This window comes from Pezoporus wallicus, unplaced genomic scaffold, assembly GCF_028554395.1.
Source record: "Pezoporus wallicus isolate ANWC-B61680 ecotype Strahan unplaced genomic scaffold, APGP_CSIRO_Pwel_v1 contig_11829, whole genome shotgun sequence".
Lineage (NCBI taxonomy): Eukaryota > Metazoa > Chordata > Aves > Psittaciformes > Psittacidae > Pezoporus > Pezoporus wallicus.
Window position 1 is genome coordinate 908,349 of NW_026635494.1, and position 22,520 is coordinate 930,868.

The 22,520-nt window shown below is 48.1% G+C and overlaps 3 protein-coding genes across 8 annotated transcripts in view; all 3 read left to right on the forward strand.

Moving 5' to 3' along the window:
* POU2F3 (POU class 2 homeobox 3) overlaps positions 1–5,256 on the forward strand; it is a 40,590-nt gene extending 35,334 nt beyond the window's left edge. Inside the window, exons 11-14 of one of the 2 annotated variants that reach the window (XM_057432888.1) lie at positions 1,166–1,327; positions 2,857–2,923; positions 3,517–3,649; positions 4,560–5,256. In XM_057432888.1, the coding sequence (XP_057288871.1) occupies positions 1,166–1,327; positions 2,857–2,923; positions 3,517–3,649; positions 4,560–4,599 (402 nt within the window). In that variant the 3' untranslated portion in view covers positions 4,600–5,256. The remainder of the gene's footprint in view (positions 1–1,165; positions 1,328–2,856; positions 2,924–3,516; positions 3,650–4,559) is intronic. The other variant, XM_057432882.1, reaches the window with a different exon arrangement.
* A 5,267-nt stretch (positions 5,257–10,523) lies between these two features.
* Positions 10,524–12,581, forward strand: LOC130611768 (TLC domain-containing protein 5-like). 3 transcript variants are annotated; one of them, XM_057432900.1, is made up of 3 exons: positions 10,524–10,675; positions 11,136–11,335; positions 11,987–12,581. In XM_057432900.1, the coding sequence occupies exons 2-3, from the start codon at positions 11,140–11,142 to the stop codon at positions 12,523–12,525; spliced, it is 735 nt and encodes a 244-aa protein (XP_057288883.1). In that variant the 5' UTR covers positions 10,524–10,675; positions 11,136–11,139; the 3' UTR covers positions 12,526–12,581. The 3 variants fall into 3 exon arrangements, with proteins under 3 accessions (XP_057288883.1, XP_057288891.1, XP_057288898.1); XM_057432908.1 differs by lacking the exon at positions 10,524–10,675 and adding an exon at positions 10,789–10,823; XM_057432915.1 differs by lacking the exon at positions 10,524–10,675 and adding an exon at positions 10,789–10,823 and having other exon boundaries at positions 11,139–11,335.
* Positions 12,582–16,442: 3,861 nt separating this feature from the next.
* Positions 16,443–20,670, forward strand: LOC130611986 (TLC domain-containing protein 5-like). Of its 3 annotated transcripts, XM_057433267.1 has the most exons (4): positions 17,320–17,469; positions 18,415–18,614; positions 19,034–19,303; positions 19,404–19,541. In XM_057433267.1, the coding sequence occupies exons 1-4, from the start codon at positions 17,414–17,416 to the stop codon at positions 19,493–19,495; spliced, it is 618 nt and encodes a 205-aa protein (XP_057289250.1). In that variant the 5' UTR covers positions 17,320–17,413; the 3' UTR covers positions 19,496–19,541. The 3 variants fall into 3 exon arrangements, with proteins under 3 accessions (XP_057289241.1, XP_057289250.1, XP_057289231.1); XM_057433258.1 differs by lacking the exon at positions 17,320–17,469 and adding an exon at positions 16,443–16,558 and having other exon boundaries at positions 19,034–20,670; XM_057433248.1 differs by having other exon boundaries at positions 19,034–20,670.
* Positions 20,671–22,520: the final 1,850 nt, after the last annotated feature.

The following is a 22,520-nucleotide window of genomic DNA, read 5'->3' on the forward strand; positions in this document are numbered from 1 at the left end:
AGAAAAAAAATCACTGCAGAGAGCAAACAGAGCTTGAAATCAGCAGCACTAAACTGGGCATTGAAAAATGCTCATCAAAACTGGGTTTGACCAGCCCTTGTTTTTTCTTGGTTTCTCCTTCATATCTGATCATATCACAATTCCCTCTAAGACTGTTAATGAGAACAAAAGACACTCATTGTCACATCTTTATCGGTACCTCTTTTTTTTAGCTAGTATGAGCCATTCTTTGTAATTGGAGAACTGTCTTGGCATCTCCATGCTAGGTATTTTTGACCCTCGAGTCTCCAACTCAGATCAAAACCCACAGAGCTAAATGCTGTCAAATGCAGCAGACAATAAGTGACTCAGAAGAAAGGATGAGTACTATTATTTCCCTTCATAAATGAGAGATGGAGGAAGAAAGAGAATAAAGTTGGAACTGTTCAGCCTGGAGAAGAAAAGGCTGCATAGAGACATCATAGCAGCCTTCCAGTATCTGAACGGGGCTACAAGGATGCTGGGGAGGGACTCTTCATTAAAGAAGGGGGACGTTTAAGTTAGATTTAAGGCAGAAGTTCTTTACTGTGAAGGTGGTGAGGCACTGGAATGGCTTGCTCAGGGAAGCTGTGAATGCTCCATCCCTGGCAGTGTTCAAAGCCAGGATGGATGGAGCCTTGGGTGACATGGTTTAGTGTATGGTGTCCTTGCCCATAGCAGGGGAGTTGGAACTGGATGATCTGAAGGTCCTTTCCAACCCTGACTATTGTATGACTCAATGAAATGGCTTTCTTGAGATGCTGCAGGTTGGTGTACAAACAGCACTTGGAGCCTGTGTGTCCTGTGTAGTGATAAGACCACCAGCAGCCATAAGCTTCCCCCCAAGCAATGATTTAGGGTGCTGTTAAGATCAAAGAGTGTGGTGCCTTATGCAATAACAGGTCCAGGTACTGTGACTCACCCCCCACTGCTTCCATGAGACTTGATGTCAATTCAGAGGCACTTTCTGGTTCACAGGACATAATCTCCCACCCAAATATTTGCCCTTTGATTTAGAAGCACATTTAGTCCCCTCCCCAGTTTACAGCCAACCCCACCCTGTTGTCCTCTGCCTTTCCACCCTTCATTGATGCTGTAAATTACAGCTCTTTGGGACTTTCTTTAACCTCTTGCCCTTTCTCAGCAGAACCCCAAGCCCAGTTCAGAGGAGATATCCTTGATAGCAGAGCAGCTCTCCATGGAGAAGGAGGTGGTTCGGGTCTGGTTCTGCAACCGGCGTCAGAAGGAAAAACGCATCAGCTGCCCAATACCATCCCCCATCAAATCACCTATCTACAACTCCAGACTGGTGAGGGGCTTTGGATTAAGGAGTTCTACATTCCAGCTCAAACGAGAAGGGAAAAGGGAGGGGGGAAATGCAGCAGGGTTTGCTGGAAAAGGAAACGGGACATTTCCTTGTACACACAAGTCCCTCAGTGGCTGGCAAGGCCGCTTCACAGTGCAGTGGGTGACTGTATCTCCAGGAATGTGCAGAGAGAAAGGTGGGCTAGCCACGGATTGCACATATAATCCACGTCACAACCTGAATGGAATCTCATGCCCACACTTACAGAGCATTTACCTTTACTCTATTAGTGAACAATAGGAAGAAAATGCAAGTTTCCTAGAAGGTCAGTTTAATTGTAGGTAATTTATCCGAATAGAGGTGCTATCCCAAAACTTTCAATCCTGAGATTGGTGAAGAAAAGCTTTCCAATGCCAATGGAGAAGGAATCAGCATTCCATGGAATATCATCCACTCATTTCAATTTAGTTCTGAAACATAATGGTGACTTACCATGATTGTTGGTTTATATCTGTGCAGAGATGCTGAATATACTTAAATAGTGCTAACTGTCCTCTCCTGCTGTGCATTCACACTTCGGCAAGTCAGGAAGGAGGAAAAAAGGAGAAACTATTGAGAGATGGTGAAAGCGTATCCTTGTGACCTAACGTCAGTGGCTACTGTGGATAACAAGCTACTATTGTATTTCTGCTGCTTAATAGTTGCTTCCACATATAAAAGCAGCAGGAACCTCCCTACGGTGTTTAGTGCTGAAGCACATGCGAGTGGGAGGCAGAATACATATTTGCAAGCAGTATTTTATCTTGAAATCTGGGGTTTTGACTTCTCCATCAGAAGGCAGGAAAACATCACAAGGAGCTTGGTCACCTGTTGCGCAACACATTGGGTTCACAGTCACAGACACAAAACGCTGCTTGCAAGCCATGAATTTCTGAAGCAGCAGCTTTGGTGAATAATTTCCCTGTGGATGCGTTGTGCAAAGTGTGCCTTTTGCTCATCAGTCACTCTGAGCAACACGGAGCTCGAGTATCGCGGCCGAACAACGAACGCCCCAGGCTCGCTTTGATTGCAGGCACCACATTACTAATTGTCACCTGAGAGCTCTCACCCATCAAGAACTCCTTGAAGGAAAAGGGATGATTTGGGCTCGAGACCCGGGTGAGCTGGGAAGCTTCAACTGGGAACATCCAATGTGAAACACCCAAAGGGCAGCAGCTCCTAGCAACCGGATTTTGCGTTTTCCAGGAAGTTTGGGTTGTGTTTGATAATTTCAGTGTTTTCCATAGCTGATCCACAAATTTAAACATATATATATAGACTAATACTCATTCTGGTTTCTTTCCATGGCCCTGCATATGGGAATGGTGCTTTTACACTAGTGTGTGAACAGAAATATCTCTGGAAGCTTCAGATGTAGCTAAGAAGTCTACCTGGGAGCCCACACACCTAGAGGGAATGAGAAAGGAGCGGTGCTTTGTGATCTGTACCCTCACAATGCCAACTGCTTACTCTTTGCTTCTGTTTCTCTCTAGGTCTCTACCTCAGGGTCCTTGGGGCCCCTCTCCGTCAATCCAGTGCATAACACCATGCCTGGGACTGGTAAGCCTTGAGAAACCTGCCTCACTCACCATTCCTTCCCTCCTTCCTCTGCTCCAGCTCTCTGACTACTTGGTTTCTAGGTCACATTTGCAGGCCACTTAAGACCCTTGGGTTTGGCCAGGGAAAGTACCCCCATATAACTAGTGTACACGGGATAAAACCAGCTGAGTCTGTCTCTTGGCTGGAACAAAGACATGGGAAGTTTCCCAGGCATGATAACATTCCCAGGATAATCCTAGGCAAATTTTATTGGGATGTTTAGGTTTGGGAGCCAGGCACACCTAGAAGCCAAACAAGAGGAGTGCTTGGGGGTAGGTTACTGGTTACTGCCTTTCTTCAGCAGAACATTGTCAGATCTCCTTTGAGAAGTGTGATTCACACTAATAGCGATCAAGTACTACAGAAACAGCAGTACTGGAGCCCACCCTGTTTCTCTGTGGCTGGGGCACGGATCCTGCCTTGCTGCTGCAGGGCAGGCAGTGAATGAGATGAGCAACACGATGGGTACGAGATATGATGGGACCATTTGGGCTTGGGCTGTGCGGGGCAGGAAAAGGAGATCCCGGTTTTATTGTGCTTTCTCTGCCACGCAGTAACATCATCGTGTTCCCCAGGGAACTCCAGCAGGCCCTCGTCCCCTGGCAGTGCACTCCATGCCAGCAGCCCCGGCACAGCCCAGAGCAACTCCAAAGCTGCAATGAACTCTACTGGTTTCAACTCTTCAGGGTAAGGCACTGGGGGGTGACGGCTTGCCCCTTGGCAAAGGAATTGGGGGGGATTGGGAGAAAAGCAAAGGGATCTTAGAGAAGAATATGAAAGCCCTTAGAGAGTCCAGCAACGTGGAACTACATGGTGGCATGCTCTTACATAAAGCTTCATATCTAACCTGAAGCTTCTTGGGATATGGCTCTTTTTCGGCTTGAAGACAAATAGTAAATCAAGTTTTTCCTAAACAAAACCCCGTGCTGGTTAAAAAAGGATGGACTGAATGGAAACACTGTCCTTAAGGACTGCCCTAAACTAGCTCCTTGTGTGGAGGAAGCAGAGCAAAGCTTATTTTGCTGGATAACCCCCTGCACAGCCACTTTCCTCTCCTGCAGTGCCACCCAGTAGGATAACTTGGGACTGTTGCAGAATAACTATTCCACGGTGGCAGATGAAATAAGAGCAAAGATTTTCCTCTAGCCTGCATTTAGAGGCTACAAAAGCTTTAAGCCACACATACAGGCTCAGAGCACTTGTGGTTATTTCACTGAACATGCCTCTGCTGCAGTCTGAGCTGCTCAGGCCTCTCTGCACTTGTAGTTCCTGCTACATCACATAAAGAATGCTGTGTTAATAGGAAGGCAGCAGGGAGCAGAGGGCGTTTACCCATAGCTGCTGGGCTTTGAGTCATAGATCATCCTGTGCTGTGAATCAGACCTTCTCTTACGTGGAGGAAGTCCAACAGCCAGGTAATATGTGAAATCCTGGGCACAACTGAAGGTGTTCCTTCGAAAGGCAGAGGTTTTTCTATAAGGATCGTTCACTGGCTGCCAAGTTAAACTAAGGTTACAGAATAATAACGCCTTTTATTGCAAAGGGATGCTGTTAACAACATGGCAATTGTAGCTCTGATTCCCTATGTTGCAAACAGATCTTGGTACCGATGGAATCAACCTACCTACCTCCACTGAGATGACTCCTCCTCCACCATGTGTAAAAGGAGCTTCTGACTTCTAGCTATGGACCAACTTCTCTAGGAACAATGCTTGGGGCAACATCTGGTGTTCCAGTGCCTTCAAAATGCTGCCAAATGAAGGTCTTGTTTAAGGGAGCCCATAGCAGCAGAACTCTCCAGGGACTCAAACTGCAGCTGACCTTCCCCAAGGATTCTCGACGCCATCAGTGACATTGTAATACTCCTCCAGGCATTCACTTCAAGAATGAGCCCTTGCTTAGCACTATTAGCATGAAACACTGCCCTCTGCTTGCAAATCTCTGCATTCACACTGGATTGCCTGGCAATCTCTGATCTGGAAGGATTTCTATGTCAGGACCCTCTTTTTCCCCTCTCGCTCATTTCAGAGCTTCCCATAAGAAGGGTCTATCATGCTGTTACTATCACGCACACATACCATAAACCCCCAAACTGAGCCGAGGTTACCCAGTTCATTTCACCAGAGACCTGTGTCTAGCTGTGAGCCTTGGTTTCCAATAGACTCCCAAGGTTGATGGCACTGTGCTTTACCCACTACCAAACTTGCTTCGCTTTGAGCCGTTCTGTTCTCTTTCTAAAGGGGCTTTTTTTCCTCCCCAGTTTTCTTTCTCCTTTTTATTTTTTTTTAATTAATATTTTAGAGCCTTCTTATTTTTTTCCTTTAAAAAAAAAAAATGGTTGTCTTTTGCAAAATCCGTGTCCAGCTCTTGTTATTGTTCACAACTGGCCTCAATGCCCCACTGGAGGATGTCACTGTTTGCAAACCTTGGGTTTCTGACTCCATTGCACACAGAAGCAGTTTGCATTGATTTGATGGGACAAGGGTTAGTGTTGACCTTCCCTTTTGCTTTCATTCATCCTTTGGCTTCTCTCCGATACCAAACAAAACCAACCTGGAGCAGAGGTGTGCCTGTGTTCTGGCCTTTCCTGAACTGTAAGTCATGGAGCTTGCCTGTTCTCTGCAGCATGCTCTTCTGGTCCTGGGGGGAGAAGTTGTATTGCTGATCTTGAGGTCTGTGTGTGCAAGTGGTTCTTAACTTCATGGGATGCCAAAGTGTAGGAAACGTCACCTTTCACAGTGCATTACCAGGGAAATGCAGTTACTTTGCAACTGTCCCTTTGAACAGAGGTGGGTATTTAAAGCAGACTTGAGTACTACCTATCCCTGGTCAAGTTGTCTATGAGTACAAGTAATGGATTCAGTGGAACTAGAGTAAATGAGTACCTGGTATTGTAAATAGATATTTTTGAGGAGCCTTTTTTTTCTGAGGACTTTTTTTAGGCAAAATGTGAGCTTTTTTTTAAAGTAAATATTATCCTTTTTCATTGCTGGGGGGGTGAAATACTGATGTTTCTTATCCTACTCATCATGATGAATCATTGCTATAGGGAGTCTGTGATCCTTAAGAGTTTATCAGCTACCTTCACACAAAGTATTGAGCCCTATATGCACGTTGATCTAGAACAGCAGCTGTTGCTTTAAGTAAGGTTTTGTTACAGAAGCAGACACTGATAATGACAACTGGAGAAGATAGGGTAGCATTTTTGGGGAAAATAGAAATGAAAAAAATCTCTTTTTTTTAAATAATAAAATTGGGGTTTATTTTGGTTTTGTTTTTTTCCAAAATGCCCTAATACAAACAAGGGAAAAACTGTATTTCTGCTTCCTGCCTTCCCCATCACCACTCTTTCACCTCTAACTCAACACACTTTCATCGTATCTGTTTTTTCAATGGAAACATTAAAATTAAAGGAAACTTCTGGTTTGGGGCAACAAAATCTGGTGTGATTTAAAAAACATGCTAAGGAAAAAAAAGACATGCAGATGGGAAGTATTAGTCCGACTCTCCTGGTTGCTACGGCCCTTCTTTCTGCCTTCCTTTCCTTGCATGCTGGGAGGGTTGATTTCAAGCCTTGTTCTCCATTGCTTTCCCACTACATATAGAGGTGTGTAATGAACTATTGGAATATAATCATTGTGAAGAGAAGCTGGGACAGGTTCAGTACAGCCACATGGGTGGATTTTCTTGGCAGTGTTCTTAAGGTTCCTATTACTGTCTCTATCAGGGACTTCCTTGTGGGAACTTCCCTGTCTTCTACAGCTAGAGTGACAGGAATTAAACATGATAGATTCTTCTATGGTGTGCCTTAATGACAGGGTTCTGGAAGTGAAAACGCATTCTCCTCCAGCCAAGAGAACGATCCTACAACAGGATTGTAGCACTGCGACAACTGCATTTAAGCTCAGCTACCTCTTTGCTGTTTCAAAACACCCAGGGATTGGAACCAGTCTTTATTCACACACAGGATCTTTGTTCCTGGAGAGAGAACTGAGGTTGCTACTGCACTTATTTCCCCTGATTAATTTCATATGAGCCTCTGCATTGAACTGTCCTGGAGGCTGGTGGGGTATGACCTGTACTCATGTGCAGGTAGAGGGGGTGGAATGGGAATTCTCCTGTCTCTGGATGGCATAAAACCCACAGCGGATTAAGGTGAGCCAATACACATTGACGACTCAATCATGCCTTCCCCTGCTAAACCTGGCCAGGGACCACTGCTATGGGCCCTTGGGGAAGAGATGCTGTGAGTCCTGCAGGGGAGGTATAGGTGAGAGCTGGCAAATTCATAACCCCTGCCTCAAAGAGCTGCCTTTACTCTCAGGCCTTTCATTGAACCACCTCTCTTGAGCTCCTGTGAGGGCTGGCCACCACTGTGAGAGGAGGATGGAGGATGAAACGAATGATGTCTTTTCATGCCAGGCTGGGAAGTGATTTGTGTGTGACTGCTCACCGTGCTGCAACGCTATGAATAAAGTCAGGAGGACTTGGATTTTGACCAAACAACAGCCCTGGCCAGGGATGAAAAAGAGGGGTGCCTGGTGCTCTGTAATTATAAAGACCCCCTAAGAAGCTTCCAGCTTTTCAAGCAGTGATTTTAGAATTCTTATTCAAAGCCGGTACCATATGAAAAAGACACGAAGGGATCTTGCTCCAGCCTCTTCCTCCTAAAATATAGATCTTCAAATTACTGCTCTACATAATGGACACAAGTACATCACAGGATGGCACACTGCTAAGACAGTTACACTTCCTTTCCCTCTTCTTTCTCCCCCTTTTCTTCTCTTTTCCTTTAAAGATTAGCAGACAGGAAGAACAGATTTAAACCACCAATTTGTACCTTTGCACCACCCTATATTATTTTACTTCCTGCATTATCTTGGGCAAATTACTTAATCCCCATTAGATGATGGTGTTGATAACCCATCCTTCCTCCCAGTGCTAAACAGCATAGTTGAGGGATGATGAACATTACAGCTGATTCTGCTGCCAGCCACAATAGAATACCCTTCCTACACTGACCCTTAGTAAAGCTCTAGTTGCCAGCTCATTTCTCTTGTGAAAAATCACAACTTATTTCATAAGTATAAGCGATAGTTTAAAAGCCCAAAGTCACCATCCTTATAGCCTCATAGCCCTAGCATTCTTGCGTTAATCCTATACCTGAAAGCCGAGCTGCAACTTGGCGACTGATTTCACATTCAGTTTACAGTCTACTTCAACTCCTGCTTTCGGAGCCTCTTTGTCAAAAGAGACCAAAAATAAAGGCAGCTCTTTGCAATTATAGTTGCTGTACGTGTATACACGCTTGTAACATAGAGAAGATGCATCAAGATCATCTGGCTCTTACCAGACAAGGACTAATCAATGCAATCTTCAGAAATCCCTCTAAGTAATTGGCTTCCACCAAAGCAACATTTCATACATTTGGGGATATTATTTCTGAGAGCTGGGAGGGAAATTGCAAGCGCATTAAATGCTGAGTAACGGTATCTGCACATTAGTACCGCAGCTGAGCTCAAAGCCAAGCTGTGCCAGGTGTTGTGCAAACAGTGGAGTCGATCTCCACTCCAAAGTTGATAAACACAATAATGAGGCGCTCAGATTGATTGATAAACTGGTCCTGAAGAGGGAAACAAACATTAGCAGCTTGTTTGCTTGACAAAAAGCTGTAGTTGGAAGGGGTACCCCTGGGTTCTAGGAACACTTCCAGTCTCACAGGAGCATCTAAGGGAATAAAAACACACGGAGCAGGAAATTCCAGCTTTCCAAGGCCAAGAGTCACCCTCCACAGCCATAGAGAAACAATGCTGGGAACAATTGCTCACAGCAGATGTGCCTCATAGTGGTTATAAGAACTCACATCATCTCCTGGCCAACCTGACTTGCTCCCAAAGCAGCCCTGGTGCCTGAACAGTCTCCATGCTCTCTGTCCCTGCTTTTCTCTTGAGGAGAAGAGCTCCTCCATCATTAGGACTCAAGCATCAGTGACGTGAACCCCAGGAGCACGTGAAGAGAGAGCTGTCAGCTGAGTCCCTGTCTAAAAGGCATCTCTGTGGGTCCCATCCCAATTGCTTGTGAGTATACGGGGTGTGACCCCATTTGTCTTTCATCTTTATCCGTGGTCTGGTCACTCACAAGCTCGCTGGAGAAATGAGCCAGATCCCACTCGGCTCCAAAACCAAATCAAGGACATGGTGGGAAGCTACAGGCTGGCTGTAGGTGGATCTCTCTCTAGTTCCTGCTCTCCTCAGCCAGAGACAACTGAACTGACATCCTCAGAATATAAAAGAGATAAATGCTCCTGGCTTTCCTCCCTGTTGACAGATGCTGGAGTGCATATAGGAGATGCACTCCTATTAATAACTCACAGCAAGGGTGGCTTTTCTGCGTGTATGCAGATGAGGTAGGAGGTGGGATACCCAATACATCTATGATGCTCGGTAGTGCCCAAGTTCAAGCAAGACTGGGAAGGGCTGGAAAATGAACAATTTGCTGTTGTATTTAATGTATTTTATTGTTCTTTCCCCCTTTCTTCCTCCTCTGTCTTCCCCCTGTGAGGCAAATGAGTGCAAGCTGGGAGAACAGGGCTCTGTTTCTTGCCCTTCCCGGTTTTTTTCTGTGGCCTGAAGGGAGACTTTGAGCATTTCTAAGTGTCTTAAGTGATCCCATCAAGTGCTCTCATCATTGCTGATGCTCACAGCCTTGGGACTTACAATCCTGGTAGAATTAGCATAGAACCTACCACTCCAGTACAATGCCTTTGGTAGCTAAGCTTGAATTCAGGCTCACTGTTACAGACGCCAGCAGGGACCCATTGCCTGTGCTGCAGTGGGGTCACTGCCTGCACAGCCCATGGACTTGCTTCAGAGTGGGGCTGAAATGCGGGCAAAGAAGAGAAAAATAGGGAAGTTTAGCTCAAACATAAGCTATAATCTACAATCCAACTAGAAGCATTTTTATAACACAGAGACCCATCCTATGGAGTGCAGTACACACACACCAGTCTGAAGTGACCATAGATGAGTTATTGGTTTCACTCCCAGCATTAGGAGCTCTTCAGCCGCAGAGAAGGTTTGGGTTGTTTCGGACACACAAACTGAATCAACAGAAGTTATGTGGTGCCAACCCCGACCTTGCTGCAAGGGTTTAGAGGCAGCACAGCCCTTCCCTGGTTACTCAGTCCTGCCCCTGCCTGTCCCTGCTGCTCAGCCCCAGCTCAGCTCCACGCTCACTCATCCTGTTCTGCTTGTTCTGTGTCACATCTCCCCGTGCATCCCGCACCACTCCCCAGCTCCGGACCCAAGCAGTCCCAAACTGCCTCAGTCTCCCCTCCTCACAGTCAGCACAGGATAACGCAAAGGTGGTCACCGCATTCCCACCCTCCTTGCTCCAAATCGGTGCAAATTTGAGGACTGCAGGACGCTTTTTAAACCAGCAAAAGGACAAACGCACACATCTCCCTCCTTTGCTTGATTCAGCTTTATTGTCCACTTCATCAGGGAGAAGGACATTCACCCAAATTAAAGCCTGGGGACTCTTCGGAACGCTCACAACTGGGCGGGCTGAGGTTGGGTGGAGGTACCAGCCCCGCTGACACTCTCAGGACGGGTCTTAACTTCTCCTCCTTAACTTCTCCTACCCCGCTTCTCCCTTCCCTGCCCCGGGGCACGCAGCTCTGCCCCTCCGACCCCTTTCTGCCTCCCGGGGCAGGTAAGCGGGGCACAGCGAACGGCGATGGGGAGCGGGGAGCCCTGCCCCGGCCGGGGCGGGGAGGGGCAGGTAAAAGCCTCCCGATGCGCGCTGGTACCGCCTCCTGCCCGGGCAGCGCGGAGCCGGAGCGGGGCAGCGGTAACCCGGGGTGAGGAGCGAGCGCTGCCCCGGGGCGTGCGGGGAGAGGGCGTCCGGATGCCCCCAGGGCGAGCGGCGCTTTGGGTCGGGGATGCTCCGGTCTTGGTGTGGCCCGTTAGAGGCTTGGTAATGGTGTGGGGGGGGGCTTGCAGGGGATGGTGTTAGAAGAGAGCATCATGCTCATGGGAAGGGTTTTGGTGGGGTTGTTTGGTTTTGGTTTGGTTTTCCACCCCTGCGCTTTCCGTGAATGGGGCGGGGATACAGATGGTCACCCCTTGCTGAGAGAGCTGCAGTGCTCATCGTGTCCTCGCTCTGCGTTCAGCAGGATGGTTTCCATCGCTCTCGAGGTGAGCTGCAGCTTTGTTGCTTGGCTGTTTCTGTATGCCGGCTGCTGCTCCTGGAACAGGGGCCGTTCCTACGAGTGGAGCTGTCGCTTGGTCACCCTGCTGCATGGGGTGATTGTCACCTGCCTCTCCGGTTACGCTGTGTTCTTGGATGGCCCCTGGCCTCTGACCCATGCAGGTATGTTTGGAGTCTTACCCTGACTGTCGTTGCCATGCAGTGGGGACACCTCTGGTTCTGCTACAGGTGGAGTGGGGAGCAGATTGCTTTTGCTGCCTCCTATATGTATGCTTTTGGAGTGTGTTTGGGGCAGGATCTTGTTTAACCTCCCCCTGCTTCTTCTCCTCCCACTTCTTACTGTTAACCTTTTCCTTGTTTTATCCATGTACATATTGAGAGCTTCCACGTTGGCAGCTTGAGTTTATCGCAGCATTAGGCGTTAACAGTGTGTTGAGAATAGACCAAGTGCTGTTCACATCTTTAAGGGTATAATAGCTCCTAGCATTTGGCTGTGGGGTTTTGTTTGCTGCTTCCTGTAATTAACACTCAGACGGTTCTGCTGATGGTGGTCAGGCTTTCCAACCCCCCTTTCTAAGAGAGAAAAAGCAAACCAGAAGTGTGGAGGGATGGGTGGCCTGCCTATGTCTGTTGGGCAGGCTGAAGTGTGAAGGGAGAGCAGAACCAGGCCTCCAAGCTTCCAGCCTGGCTGCTGACCCATAGGAAAGCCTGGAAACTGAGGAGGAAAGAGGCATGCTCACAATCTGTATTCCTCCATATCACAGAAGAATGTCTTCAATCAGACCCCAGGCTTATGTACATCTTTCATTTCAGGTTCACCAAACACAGCTCTTCAGATCCACGTGCTGTCCCTGACCTTGGGTTACTTTATCTTTGACCTGGGCTGGTGCCTGTATTTCCAGACAGAGGGGGACCTCATGCTGCTCCACCACACGCTGAGCATCTCCGGCATGATCATTGTGTTGGGGCTTGGGAAGTCTGCTACAGAAGTCAATGCTGTTGTGTTTGTGAGCGAGATCACCAACCCTCTGCTCCAGACCCGCTGGTTCCTGCGGGAAATGGGCTGGTACCACACTCTCCTGGGAGACATTGTGGATTTCTTCTTCGTTTCCCTCTTCCTGGTGCTTCGAATTGGAGGAGGAGCTTTGATCATGTATGCGATGGTGACATCCCCTGATCCCAGCTGGCTCCTCAAGGCTGGAGGCTTGGCCATGTATGTTGTATCTTTGGGCTTCATGGTTGAAATCTGCCGCTTTGTCAGGAGGAAAATGATGAAGAAGAATATTTCCTGGGCAAGGCGGAGGAGTTCGAATGCACCTGTGAAAACTAATGGGCACTTGACAGCTCATTAATGGGTTGTGGATAATCCCCTGGGATAGGGTTCTGGCTTATCCCTGTGAAAAGAACTCCTAAACCTGACTGGAATTGACTTTCTGGCACTGGCTATGCCTGGAGGAGATGAACCGGCACTAGGAACACAGGGAAGCTGACAGAAGAGGGGTTTGAGTGCACATCTGGCACGTCTACTGACCAACACACTTGACTAAGTACTTGGATGAAAGCCTCTGAACAAGACTCAAGTGCGTGCAGGGTATGGTAGAGCTGTCCTTTGCCTGTGTGGAGTGATGGTACTTGAGGTGAGGTAATGTTTTACCTCATTGCTTTTAATGATACATTTCTTCCTTTTTTAATACTTGTGTTCAAGCAGATACTGATCTTAGAGCGCTGTGACTTCACTGGGATTGACTCAAGCTCTTGCAAACAAGAGTCAAGAATTAGACTAGTGCCAATAAATTCCATAAGCAGGTATTCACCTAGTCCTGGATTGCTTCAGAGAAACCAAACAGGCATTTTGTGGGTGAGAGAGAGAGAAGAGCCCCTCTTTGGATGCTCTTTCTGTTCTGGGTTGGCTCAGCTGCAAGCCACGTAAGCTGAATGCATGGCTAATAAGTGCAGTAAGTGACTGTATTTTCAGGGCTGACAGTAATGTTTAGGCAGATCTCAATGCAACATCTGTTCCATACCAGCAGGCCTTGGAGTATGGACCAGTTCTCTTGTTTTACCTCTCAGAGTGGTGTTCTGACATTTCCCCTGGGGTTTTAATGTGAATTTCCCTCTGTTTAAGGCTGCAGTTCAGATTTACTCTCCCATAAAAGCCTCGCTTACAGCTGAGAAACAAATGGCTTTGTGTTGCCCTCAGGCTTAGGAAGGCTGGTTGCCTTTCATTCCTCATTTCAAAGACCTTGTTTAGAGGAGCCCCTGAAACAGCCTGTGTGTGGCTTTTGCTCAAGCTAGGTGTCACCCCTGCTGCAGAGGGGAAGGAAGGGAGCAATGGGAATACAGCTGCTATGGGGACACAGCCTTACTAGCTCCTCCATGCCTCTTATCTCACCGCCTTTGGCACTGCTCAGGGCAGATATCTGCCTTGGCTGGGGGTTAGAAGAAGGTGTGTGGAGAGATTAAGAAACGACATGAAACAACCTTTGCCATGCCCTGTGAATGCACTGCAGCTGTGAATGCAGGGAATTGAGCAGGCTATTGCCTATAGAAAAACAGGAGCCTTGCTCTTGGGGCCTGCGTTTGAGGTGTGAACTCTTGCCAGAGTCACTATGCTCTTCCAAAAACTCCTCTTGAGTGATGAGACTTCTAATAAAGCTGTGCTCTCTTGTTCAAAAGAAATGGTTGCTGTAATGTTCTTTTGTTCTGGGTCTTAAAAGTTAATGAAGCCTGAGGAAGAGAGGCTTGAGGGGAGCCTAAGCATGCTAAGGCTAGTAGTCACTGACCAAGCTCTGGCTCATGCCCTTAATGCAGTTCAGGAAGGAGTGAGCTGGTGGGGAAACAAGCACAGGACTGAGCCATGTGCTCTACAGCTCAGGTTTAAGGTGTGAAGAATAAATGAAGGTCAGCTAAAGCTTAGATTTGTGACTAATGTACCCATAACCTGCCTCAGCAATGAATTATATCACAGGGAACTTGAGAATAAGCCATAAAACTGAGGTGTTTGCTTTAGATGGATGCAGGGTCACAGGGTGACTTAAATTCTGATCATGTCCTTCATGCCAGGTTGCCCTTTGTTAGCACCAAAACCTCTCTGTTGCTGTGCTTCATCTTAGGAATGGCCAGTTCAGAAGGCTGGGATTGCAGGTGGTTTGTCTGTGCTGTATTTGGAGAATATAGAGTTATGAGATGTCCTAAATCACTGCTGAGTGGCTGTCTGGGGTGGAAGTGGGCCTGGGCTTGGCTTCCAACAAGGAAACTCTCTTCCTTCACCTGTGGAGACAGTAAATCAGTGCACACAGCTTGCATGCAAACCCGAACTGATGGAAGCTACCCGGCGAGATGCGAAGGCAAGTGCCCTCAGGTGGTCATGCACCACGTCTCACCTAAACTTAGTTTTAGCCTGAAATCCTCTAATGTGATGCTAGAAAAGCATCTGGTTCCACCCTTGCTATCCCATTGGATTTCTTATTTGCTAATATGTCAGAGAAATGTCATTTTTAATACAGGTGCCTGGTTTTTACCTGTCAAACATCCTTGAGGGCTTTTACAGTCACAGAAAGCTGTTGGGCTCTTGTGTGTTTCCAGCTGTTGTGTATTTCCTGTGGGACAAGAAGTTTCCCACTGTTGGCAAGCCAATAGGTTCAGTGTTATAAGTTCTCCTTAGAGTGAGTACAGCAAGTAGAAGGAATGTACTGCTGAGGGAGGGTGCAGCTGTACTACACCACGTAGCAGCGTGCAGATAACTGTTAGCAGAGGTTCCTGGCCTGAGCTCTTTTGCTGAATGCTGTTTATCTACAGGCAAAACGAGCCAGTGCAACCCAGCCTGCCTGTTTAAATGGCTGACACTGCACAAAGCAAACAAGGAAATGAGTGTGCAAGCTGCCCCTAACTTCTGGTACAATCCACTTGCTACCTTGCATCTCACTAGATGCATGTTTTGCACATTGTACAATCTAGAACTATACACCCCCCCCATTCTACCTCAGACATTAAATGGTCCTGGTCTTGATAGGGCTTTCAGAGCGATCTGTAACCATCTCCGTTGTTCTTCCTGACTGCTGAGTTTCTGTGCTATGGGTCAGTGTTAGCCCTACAGCTTTCTGTCTGTCAACCCTGGTCTTTATCCTAAGCTAAGAACAGCTCCATCTCGATTCTTACTGATGCTGTTGGAGGGGGCTGGTGCCTGGTCCAGCAAAAGTGGAGGAAAAGAAGATGAAACCTAAGATTTGTTAGAGAAGCAAACGTGCTGTTAATGCTAGTGAGGCTGTCGTGCTGAAATAGTTGAAGGATGAGCATCTTGTGGCAACAGGAACCTGTGCCTGGCCTGAACTGGAAAAATAAGATAGAGAGATACGCAGTTGAAAACAGCCTTATTACAGGTACTGTAAGAGGCAGGACAAGATACTCCCATCATCTGTATTTCAAAGGGTAGAACTTGACAGGATGAGATAAAAAAAACCCCAAACTGTTGCTGGGAGTGAGAGATTGCTTTGATTGCAACGTAACAAAGGAGTGTGTTGGCTGTGGAGGAACTTTTTTGCGATATACTTTAGGCTGCATAAGCCCTAGATTTTGCTACTCCGTGGATGTAGATGAAGGCAGGAGAGAGAAAAGGTGTGGTTTAGCACAGAATATGTGGTAGCTAGAAGAAATTGCTAGGCTTTGTAACTGTTGCACAAGCATTGGATGAGAGGGTATGTCCAGGGCAGGGCTGTGTGCTTGCACAGCCTGCTGAAGCTGCGTGCTGCGCAGTGATAAACCCCACGGGGTATGTTTGTTACCTCGAAGCCGGTGCTATAGTGATGCAGCGTTGCGAGTTGCTTCGCACCAGGCGCTGGCTGGCTGGGAGGAAAGCAAGCCCACATTTGCCGTGTTATCTCTGCGACACGTGAGATGACTGAAGCGGGTCATGGGTGCGTGGGACTAACTTCCTGTGCCCACAGGCTAAAGCGATGCTCTTTACATGTGCCCAATGGACACATAACCTGCACCTTGCTCTGTGAGCAACCGGGCGCTGAACCGCGGAGGCACCTGGAGACCTGCGCGTTAGGGCTCTCGGGGCCAGCCCCGATGGTCCCCAGCCCCATCCGTGAGGGATGCTCACGGAGCCGCTGATGCCGGGCGCCCCTTCCCTGCGCTCCCGCGGCCGCTGCCGTCCCTCCTCCCCGCCAGCAGGTGCCCCTCGGCCGCCGCTTCCTCTTCCCGGGCGGCGGAGGCGGCTCGAGCAGCCGCGTCCGTGCGGTGGGTGCTCGGGGAAGGGCCTGGCCCCGCTGCCTCCATTGCGGCCTGCGGGGACCCGGCCTCGGCATCCGCGGGCACCCGCAAAGCCGCGGAGGCCGCTGGAGAACAGCGGGGCCGGAGGCGAGCGGCGGAGGCCGGTTGCAGGTGATGCAGGGAGCGGTACGGGATGCGGGCTCGGGCGGTGGGCGCAGTGTCCGTGCTTTGGGGCACGCTGTGCAGGCTCTTTGGGCTCCTCTGGTTTATAGCTGCGCCCCGTAAAGCCGTAGAGGAATAACGGTGCTTTGCTGGAGGCGCCCACCTCGTTTTTAGGTGCTTGTGGGGAGAGCAGGGCTGTTCTATACCAGGGTTTTAGGCACCTGTAGTTATTATAGGGCCTGCTTTCACTCATGACCCCGTTGCTCCTGGTGGTAGGAAGGATAATATGATTACTAAAGGATATTGCCCTTTCTGGTGTGCAGGGACAGGCGTAGCTCACAGGTGCAATGTATATATGTAATGTATGCGTGCAATTGCATGTGCTAATGACAACGTTGAGCTTTGATGTGCAATTAGAAGATAGACCCCTTTCTTTCCAGGGGATGGAGAAACAGGTTTTGCACCTCTTCCTCCCTTTCCTCGCATCAGAATTCTTCCTGCCTTATCTGCCCTGACTCTGAATGCATACGGACCTCAAGTACCAGGGATGTCAATGGAACGCTTGGTCAGAGCAGTTAATTACATCCTTATTTCATCTCCCCATGTTCCCAAGGCCCATTATAACATAATGGTTTTGTTTACCCAGCCTCCTAAGTAACTCCTGGTCAGACTTGCAGTACCCAACCTTCCTGTTTGGCCTGTTGCAACTCTGACTCCTCATCAAGCGTGGTCCTTTTGGTGTTCCAGAAGGACCTGGGTGTGAATCCAGTGCGCTGGTCAGCAGGTACCAGCAGGACCAGTGGCACTTTTGCTATTACTCAACTGGAAACTCGCGCATCCCAGAGCGTGACTCAACCGCTTTTGATGCGCTTCCCTGAATGCTCAGGAATAACGAGACACATCTTGCATTGCATGGAAAGGTATTGCAAATATGAATGAGATGTAGATATTATTGTGTATTTGGGGGGCTTTTAGCAACTGGCTGCTGAAGGTGGTGGGCTGCTTTATCTGATCGCTGGTTGCTGGGGGGTGCTGTATTCTAATCTGAGCTTTGACCTATGTGTTTGAGTTTGAACTATGTGTTGTTGTTGGAAGTTTCCTGGGGAGAACAATGGAGTTTTGCAGTGGTTTTTCTTCCCAAATTGTCCCAGAAATGTTCTGGGGCTGGAAAGTTAAAGTTCAGTAGCAGGAGGAGATGGCAATGCCTTTTGTGTTTCTCTCATTAGCATCTGGTGTCGCTGCACTGGCAAAATTCGTTAGCAGTGGACATAGAAAGAGACTGTGGTGTTTGGGTTTTATGGGGGTATTTTGTTGTTTCAGGAGAGGAGGAGCCAAGAATGAGTAGGTCAGGTGGGGCAGCACAAGCAGACCAGTCAAATGCAGATACATGGGCAGGGAGCTAAAACGAAGAGGCAGGCGTAGCTCTGGATCAAAGCTTTATTGCTGGATGTGGCGCTCCTCAGCCTGTCCCGCAGGCAGTGCAGATGAGCACTAACACATCCCAGCACATCCTGCACTGTAGACTGGTTGGAGAAGTCTTCCGAGGTGCTCTACCAAGTTGTGGTGTGTTTTCTGTTCAACCAGGTAGGAACTCGCTGCCTCACAAGGCCATTGCTTTCAGTGCGTCTTCCCACAGCTGAGGTGACACTGGTGGGGGCCTGTTTGCTGGAGGCTCTATGGTGAATCTGCCCTGATTGTCAAGGATAGGCTTCTTTGATGTAGGCCTTTTCCCACAGGAACTCTTTGTCAGGAGCAAGCAACAGCATCAGGAAAGTGCTGGGGTGGTTACGGATGAGATGCTGCACTGGGTTGTGCTAACACTGCTAGACCTTCTGATCCATTTTGTCTTTCTGTTCCTGTGGCAGGATGCTGTTCCCCCTGCCTCTGCGGGTAGCCTGCAGTCTGCTTGCCTGGTTCTCTCTCTACACTTGGTTCTGCCATCGCTACAGGCACCGGAATTACGAATGGAGCTGCAGGCTGGTCACTCTGACCCACGGCATCCTTGCTACCTGTCTCTCTGCTTACGTTGGCTTTATTGATGGTCCCTGGCCTATGAGTCACCCAGGTAAGTAATGAAAGTTGTGGTCCCAAGTCCCCCAGTGTGTGATGGCACAAAGGAGGGTCCTCCTGCTACCTCAGTATCCAGCCCACCTGAGGAATGATGATTGTGGTATCTGAGCTGCTTTGTAATGGAAAGTACTGGAGAAATGGAGAGACTGGTACTGTATTTTAGTAGTGTAATGGTCTTCCCCAGCTGCATTCTGGCGGGGTGTTTGATCACGTTGTGTGGCTATTACATGTGTGCAGCTGTTAGACTAACAACTACAGTATTGTGATTTCTCTGACTTCTCCATCTGAGCTGTGATCAGTACAATCTAACACCAGTCCGCCAACACTGAAGGTGAATACCCCTTCCTTGTCTCAGATGCTGCCTGCTTGTTGCCTCCATGTTTTAAAACTCTATCTGATGTCTTTATGTTTCAGGATCACCAAACACAACTCTCCAGGTACATGTGCTGTGCCTTAGCTTGGGCTACTTCCTCTTCGACCTCTGTTGGTGTGTGTACTTCCAGACAGAGGGTGCCCTGATGCTGGCCCACCATCTGGTGAGCATCTTGGGTATCACAGCATCGCTGGCACTCGGGGAGTCAGCTGCGGAGGTCAATGCCGTCATCTTTGGCAGCGAGATCACTAACCCGCTGCTGCAGGCTCGCTGGTTCCTGAAGGAGATCGGGTGTTACCACAGTTTCACAGGTGACGTGGTGGATTTCTTCTTTGTGGTCCTCTTCACTGGGGTGCGGATTGGAGTGGGGGCCTGGCTGATGTACTGTGAGCTTGCTTCTCCCAAGCCCAGGTGGTACATTAAGCTGGGCGGCGTCATCATGTACGCTGTCTCCTGGGTTTTCATGGTCAGCATCTGCCGCTTCGCTCGGAGGAAGAGCATGAAGAAGTACCATGCCTGGAGGAGTCGGAGGAGTGAGGAGTTATACTTGAGAGCTAATGGACACCTGAAAACCCACTGACGGGATGCTGAGTAAAGACTTCCTCGAGTTCGCAGTCTGGCAAGGAGGGGATCGTGCCTGAAATGCCACTGTTGGGAGAGGAGCCAACACACGTTAGCAATTCTGGAGCCAAATTTATCCCTGGCATAACTCCACTGAAATCCATGGAGCTATGCCATGGATTCATTGGATCTGCAGCGTTTGGCCTGGCAGAGGTTGGCTCAGTGTCTACGTAAGCATACACTAAATGATATGAGTGAAAGAAGGGCTAATTTTACTGACTAAACATAACCAGTCCAGCAGTGCAGGTGTAAATAGTAATTTTCATAGCTAACTCCTTCAGCACTGGTAGAATCTTGGCAAAGAGAGGACATAACACTAGATCTTCACGTTCAGAGTCCTGTACAGTCTAGACAGTTAGAGTGACTCTTCATAGTGTTAGGAAGAAGCATCTTCTAGTGTTTTGTCAGAGTTGGGATTCCTGGCTCTTCCACCAACTTGTTACGTGACCTTGGGCAAGTCACGTAACTCTAACTCTGTGCCTCATTTCCCCATCTGTGAATTGGGGGTGATGGAGCTGATCCATCTGCGTTATGCACTTTCAGATTTTCACTTGAGAGGTGCTATATGAGTGCAAAATGAGGGTTGGTATCTGCACTTCATTCATTATCCCTGTGTTTCCTTTGGGAGAAACTTATTTTGGTGGTTGAGCTAGAGTGTGGCTCTAGAGAGAACAGAATTTTAGGTAGGCGGCTGTTTCCTACCCTGATTCCTTTCAGTAACTTATTCAGTAGTGTCCAGGAGCTCTCATCAGCACTGGCACCTTGCAGGACTAGGTGCTCTGTGAATACACCCAAAGACACAGTCCCCAATGCAAAATGCTTTCCTGACTCCTTCTCTCTTCATCCCTCACTGTTAAAACTCCACCCACCCCTTCCAAATACTGCTGTTAGCTCCTTGAGTGGCTACCACTGTTATGAGAAGCTCAACAAGCGTGTTTCCTCAGATCTAAATTGGGATTTCGGGTTGAAGAGTGGCCAACGCACATCTTCAAATCACGGTGGCTAAGATGGAAAAGCTACTCGGCTTCAAATCTGTCCTGTGCCCTGCTCAAGACAGAGACTTACCTAAGGCTATCCTTATCTGAATTGACACCTTGACCTCTTGTGTTTGAATTCACTTCTGTCTCCCTGATTGGATCTGTGTCTCCTTATAAAAGTGGGCATTTATAGCCACTTATTTACATTTATAGGCATTTATTTGCAGCCAATTCTTAAAGGAGCTAGAGGTACATAATCTGGCCTTTTTTTAAGCAAAAAAGTGAACCTGACCGGGAGGAAAACTCAGCGTTACTTTCATCTGGTCCCATTTCGAGGGAAAAACTGTCCCCTGGTTGGCAGCTTCTGGTGTTTATTTCACTGTGTGTTCTTAAGTGCTGTTCCTTTGTTACTGCTGTCATCATTACGATCATTTATTTTGAGCCTCAGCACCAGGCCTGCAGTACAGCTCAGGTGCCAGTTCTGCTGTGAGCCTTGCCTGCTGCAGCCAAAGACCCGAAGAGCCCAAACCGCTTCAGATTTAATAGAGCCAACTGATGGGTGAGTTGGTCCTGAAAAGGAAACTTGACTCATTTAACACAGCACAGTGATGGGACTATTGGGCCTTGAAAGGAGACAAGAAGGGCTAGTTGGGGTGTGCTGGTTCTTTCCCAGCAGTGCTGCTGCTGTTGGGCATGTCAAGGAGCCTTTTAGCCTCAGCTTACCCACTCTGTTAAGTGGGTACAACATTACCTACCTCGTGGGGTGTTTTCATTTGTTAACACTATGCCACCTTTGATGAAGGCTTGGTGGTCTGTGTCAAGCTGTGCTGTCTAAAGGCAAAATTGCTTTGAGCAAAGCACTTGTAACAGTGACCCATCATCAGCACTTTGTCACCTGAACATGGCACTTCCCAGCATCTGGCTTGCCTCACGAAAGCAGGACTCCAAGCTGTTCTGCAGTGGTTCTGATGGGTAGGAGTCTAAAGGAATAAGCTAGGCATCCGCATAAAGATCAGGCGTGCAGCTGCTTGTTCAGGTGGACTCCAAAGCTGAAGACAGGATGTCCAGTGGGTTTTCCCTAGTAAGGATTACAGTACATGGAGCCAAAAGCTCCATTAGGACTCTAACCTCTGCTGTGCAGCTTACTGCATCGTTACTTCCCTGCCGTGGGGGCTGTACAGCCCATATCTGCCCACGTGAATAAGGATGTCAGCGACTGCAGGTATCTATGAAACAGCTTGTATGAAGATGTTCTGAAAGACGATGGCCCTTAATGGCTGACTTCTCCCCTTCTTTGAACTGGGGGGAAGCTTGGCTGGAAGAAGTAGAGCACTGTGGTCAGTGTTGAGGCCTTAGAAGTTAAACAAGGGCACCAGAAAACAAAAAGAGCAATTGGGAATGGCTTAATGAGGTAGAGCTAGCAAGGACGTCTCAGAGTAAGGCCTCATAGTCAGGTAGTTGGCTCCAGCATAGAATCACAGACCCAGAAGAAGTGTAATTTTCAGGCTATGGAGCACATGGTGGGACCTGTCCTCGGGCTAGTCCATAGTGGCTAGAGCAAATTGTAAAAGGAAACTGTGGAACTAGTGTGAAAAAATAACTTGTGTTTGAATTACTGTGTAATAGCAACTAATGTTCCACCAGTGAATGGTGTAGATGCTTTGTATTATGTTTTATAAAATAAAGATTATTTAATTATATGAGATATTTGGGTTTTCTCCTTGTATGTGGTTATGAAGTTGTACTGTGCATTACTGGATTGTTGGCATTGTCGGTGTAAATGAACAAAGTGATGCTTGGTGGATGCTTTTAGGGACATCTTAGATGCGTTAACAGGCAGAGAAACCACCCTGCAAGGTGGTCTCAGGGTACTTGGTAGTTTGGTGTTTGCTAATGGGTGCTTTCAGGTTGTTAACTGGCTGAACAGGGT

What these genes read in the sequence shown, in the direction of transcription:
- LOC130611768 (XM_057432900.1), top strand. Translation starts at nt 11,140, where the DNA reads ATGGTTTCCATCGCTCTCGAGGTGAGCTGCAGCTTTGTTGCTTGGCTG. An exon ending in CTGGCCTCTGACCCATGCAG is followed by an intron (nt 11,336 to 11,986) that starts GTATGTTTGGAG and finishes CTTTCATTTCAG; the next exon opens with GTTCACCAAACACAGCTCTT.
- LOC130611986 (XM_057433248.1), top strand. Translation starts at nt 17,414, where the DNA reads ATGCGCTTCCCTGAATGCTCAGGAATAACGAGACACATCTTGCATTGC. An exon ending in ATCTTGCATTGCATGGAAAG is followed by an intron (nt 17,470 to 18,414) that starts GTATTGCAAATA and finishes TTCCTGTGGCAG; the next exon opens with GATGCTGTTCCCCCTGCCTC. An exon ending in CTGGCCTATGAGTCACCCAG is followed by an intron (nt 18,615 to 19,033) that starts GTAAGTAATGAA and finishes TTTATGTTTCAG; the next exon opens with GATCACCAAACACAACTCTC.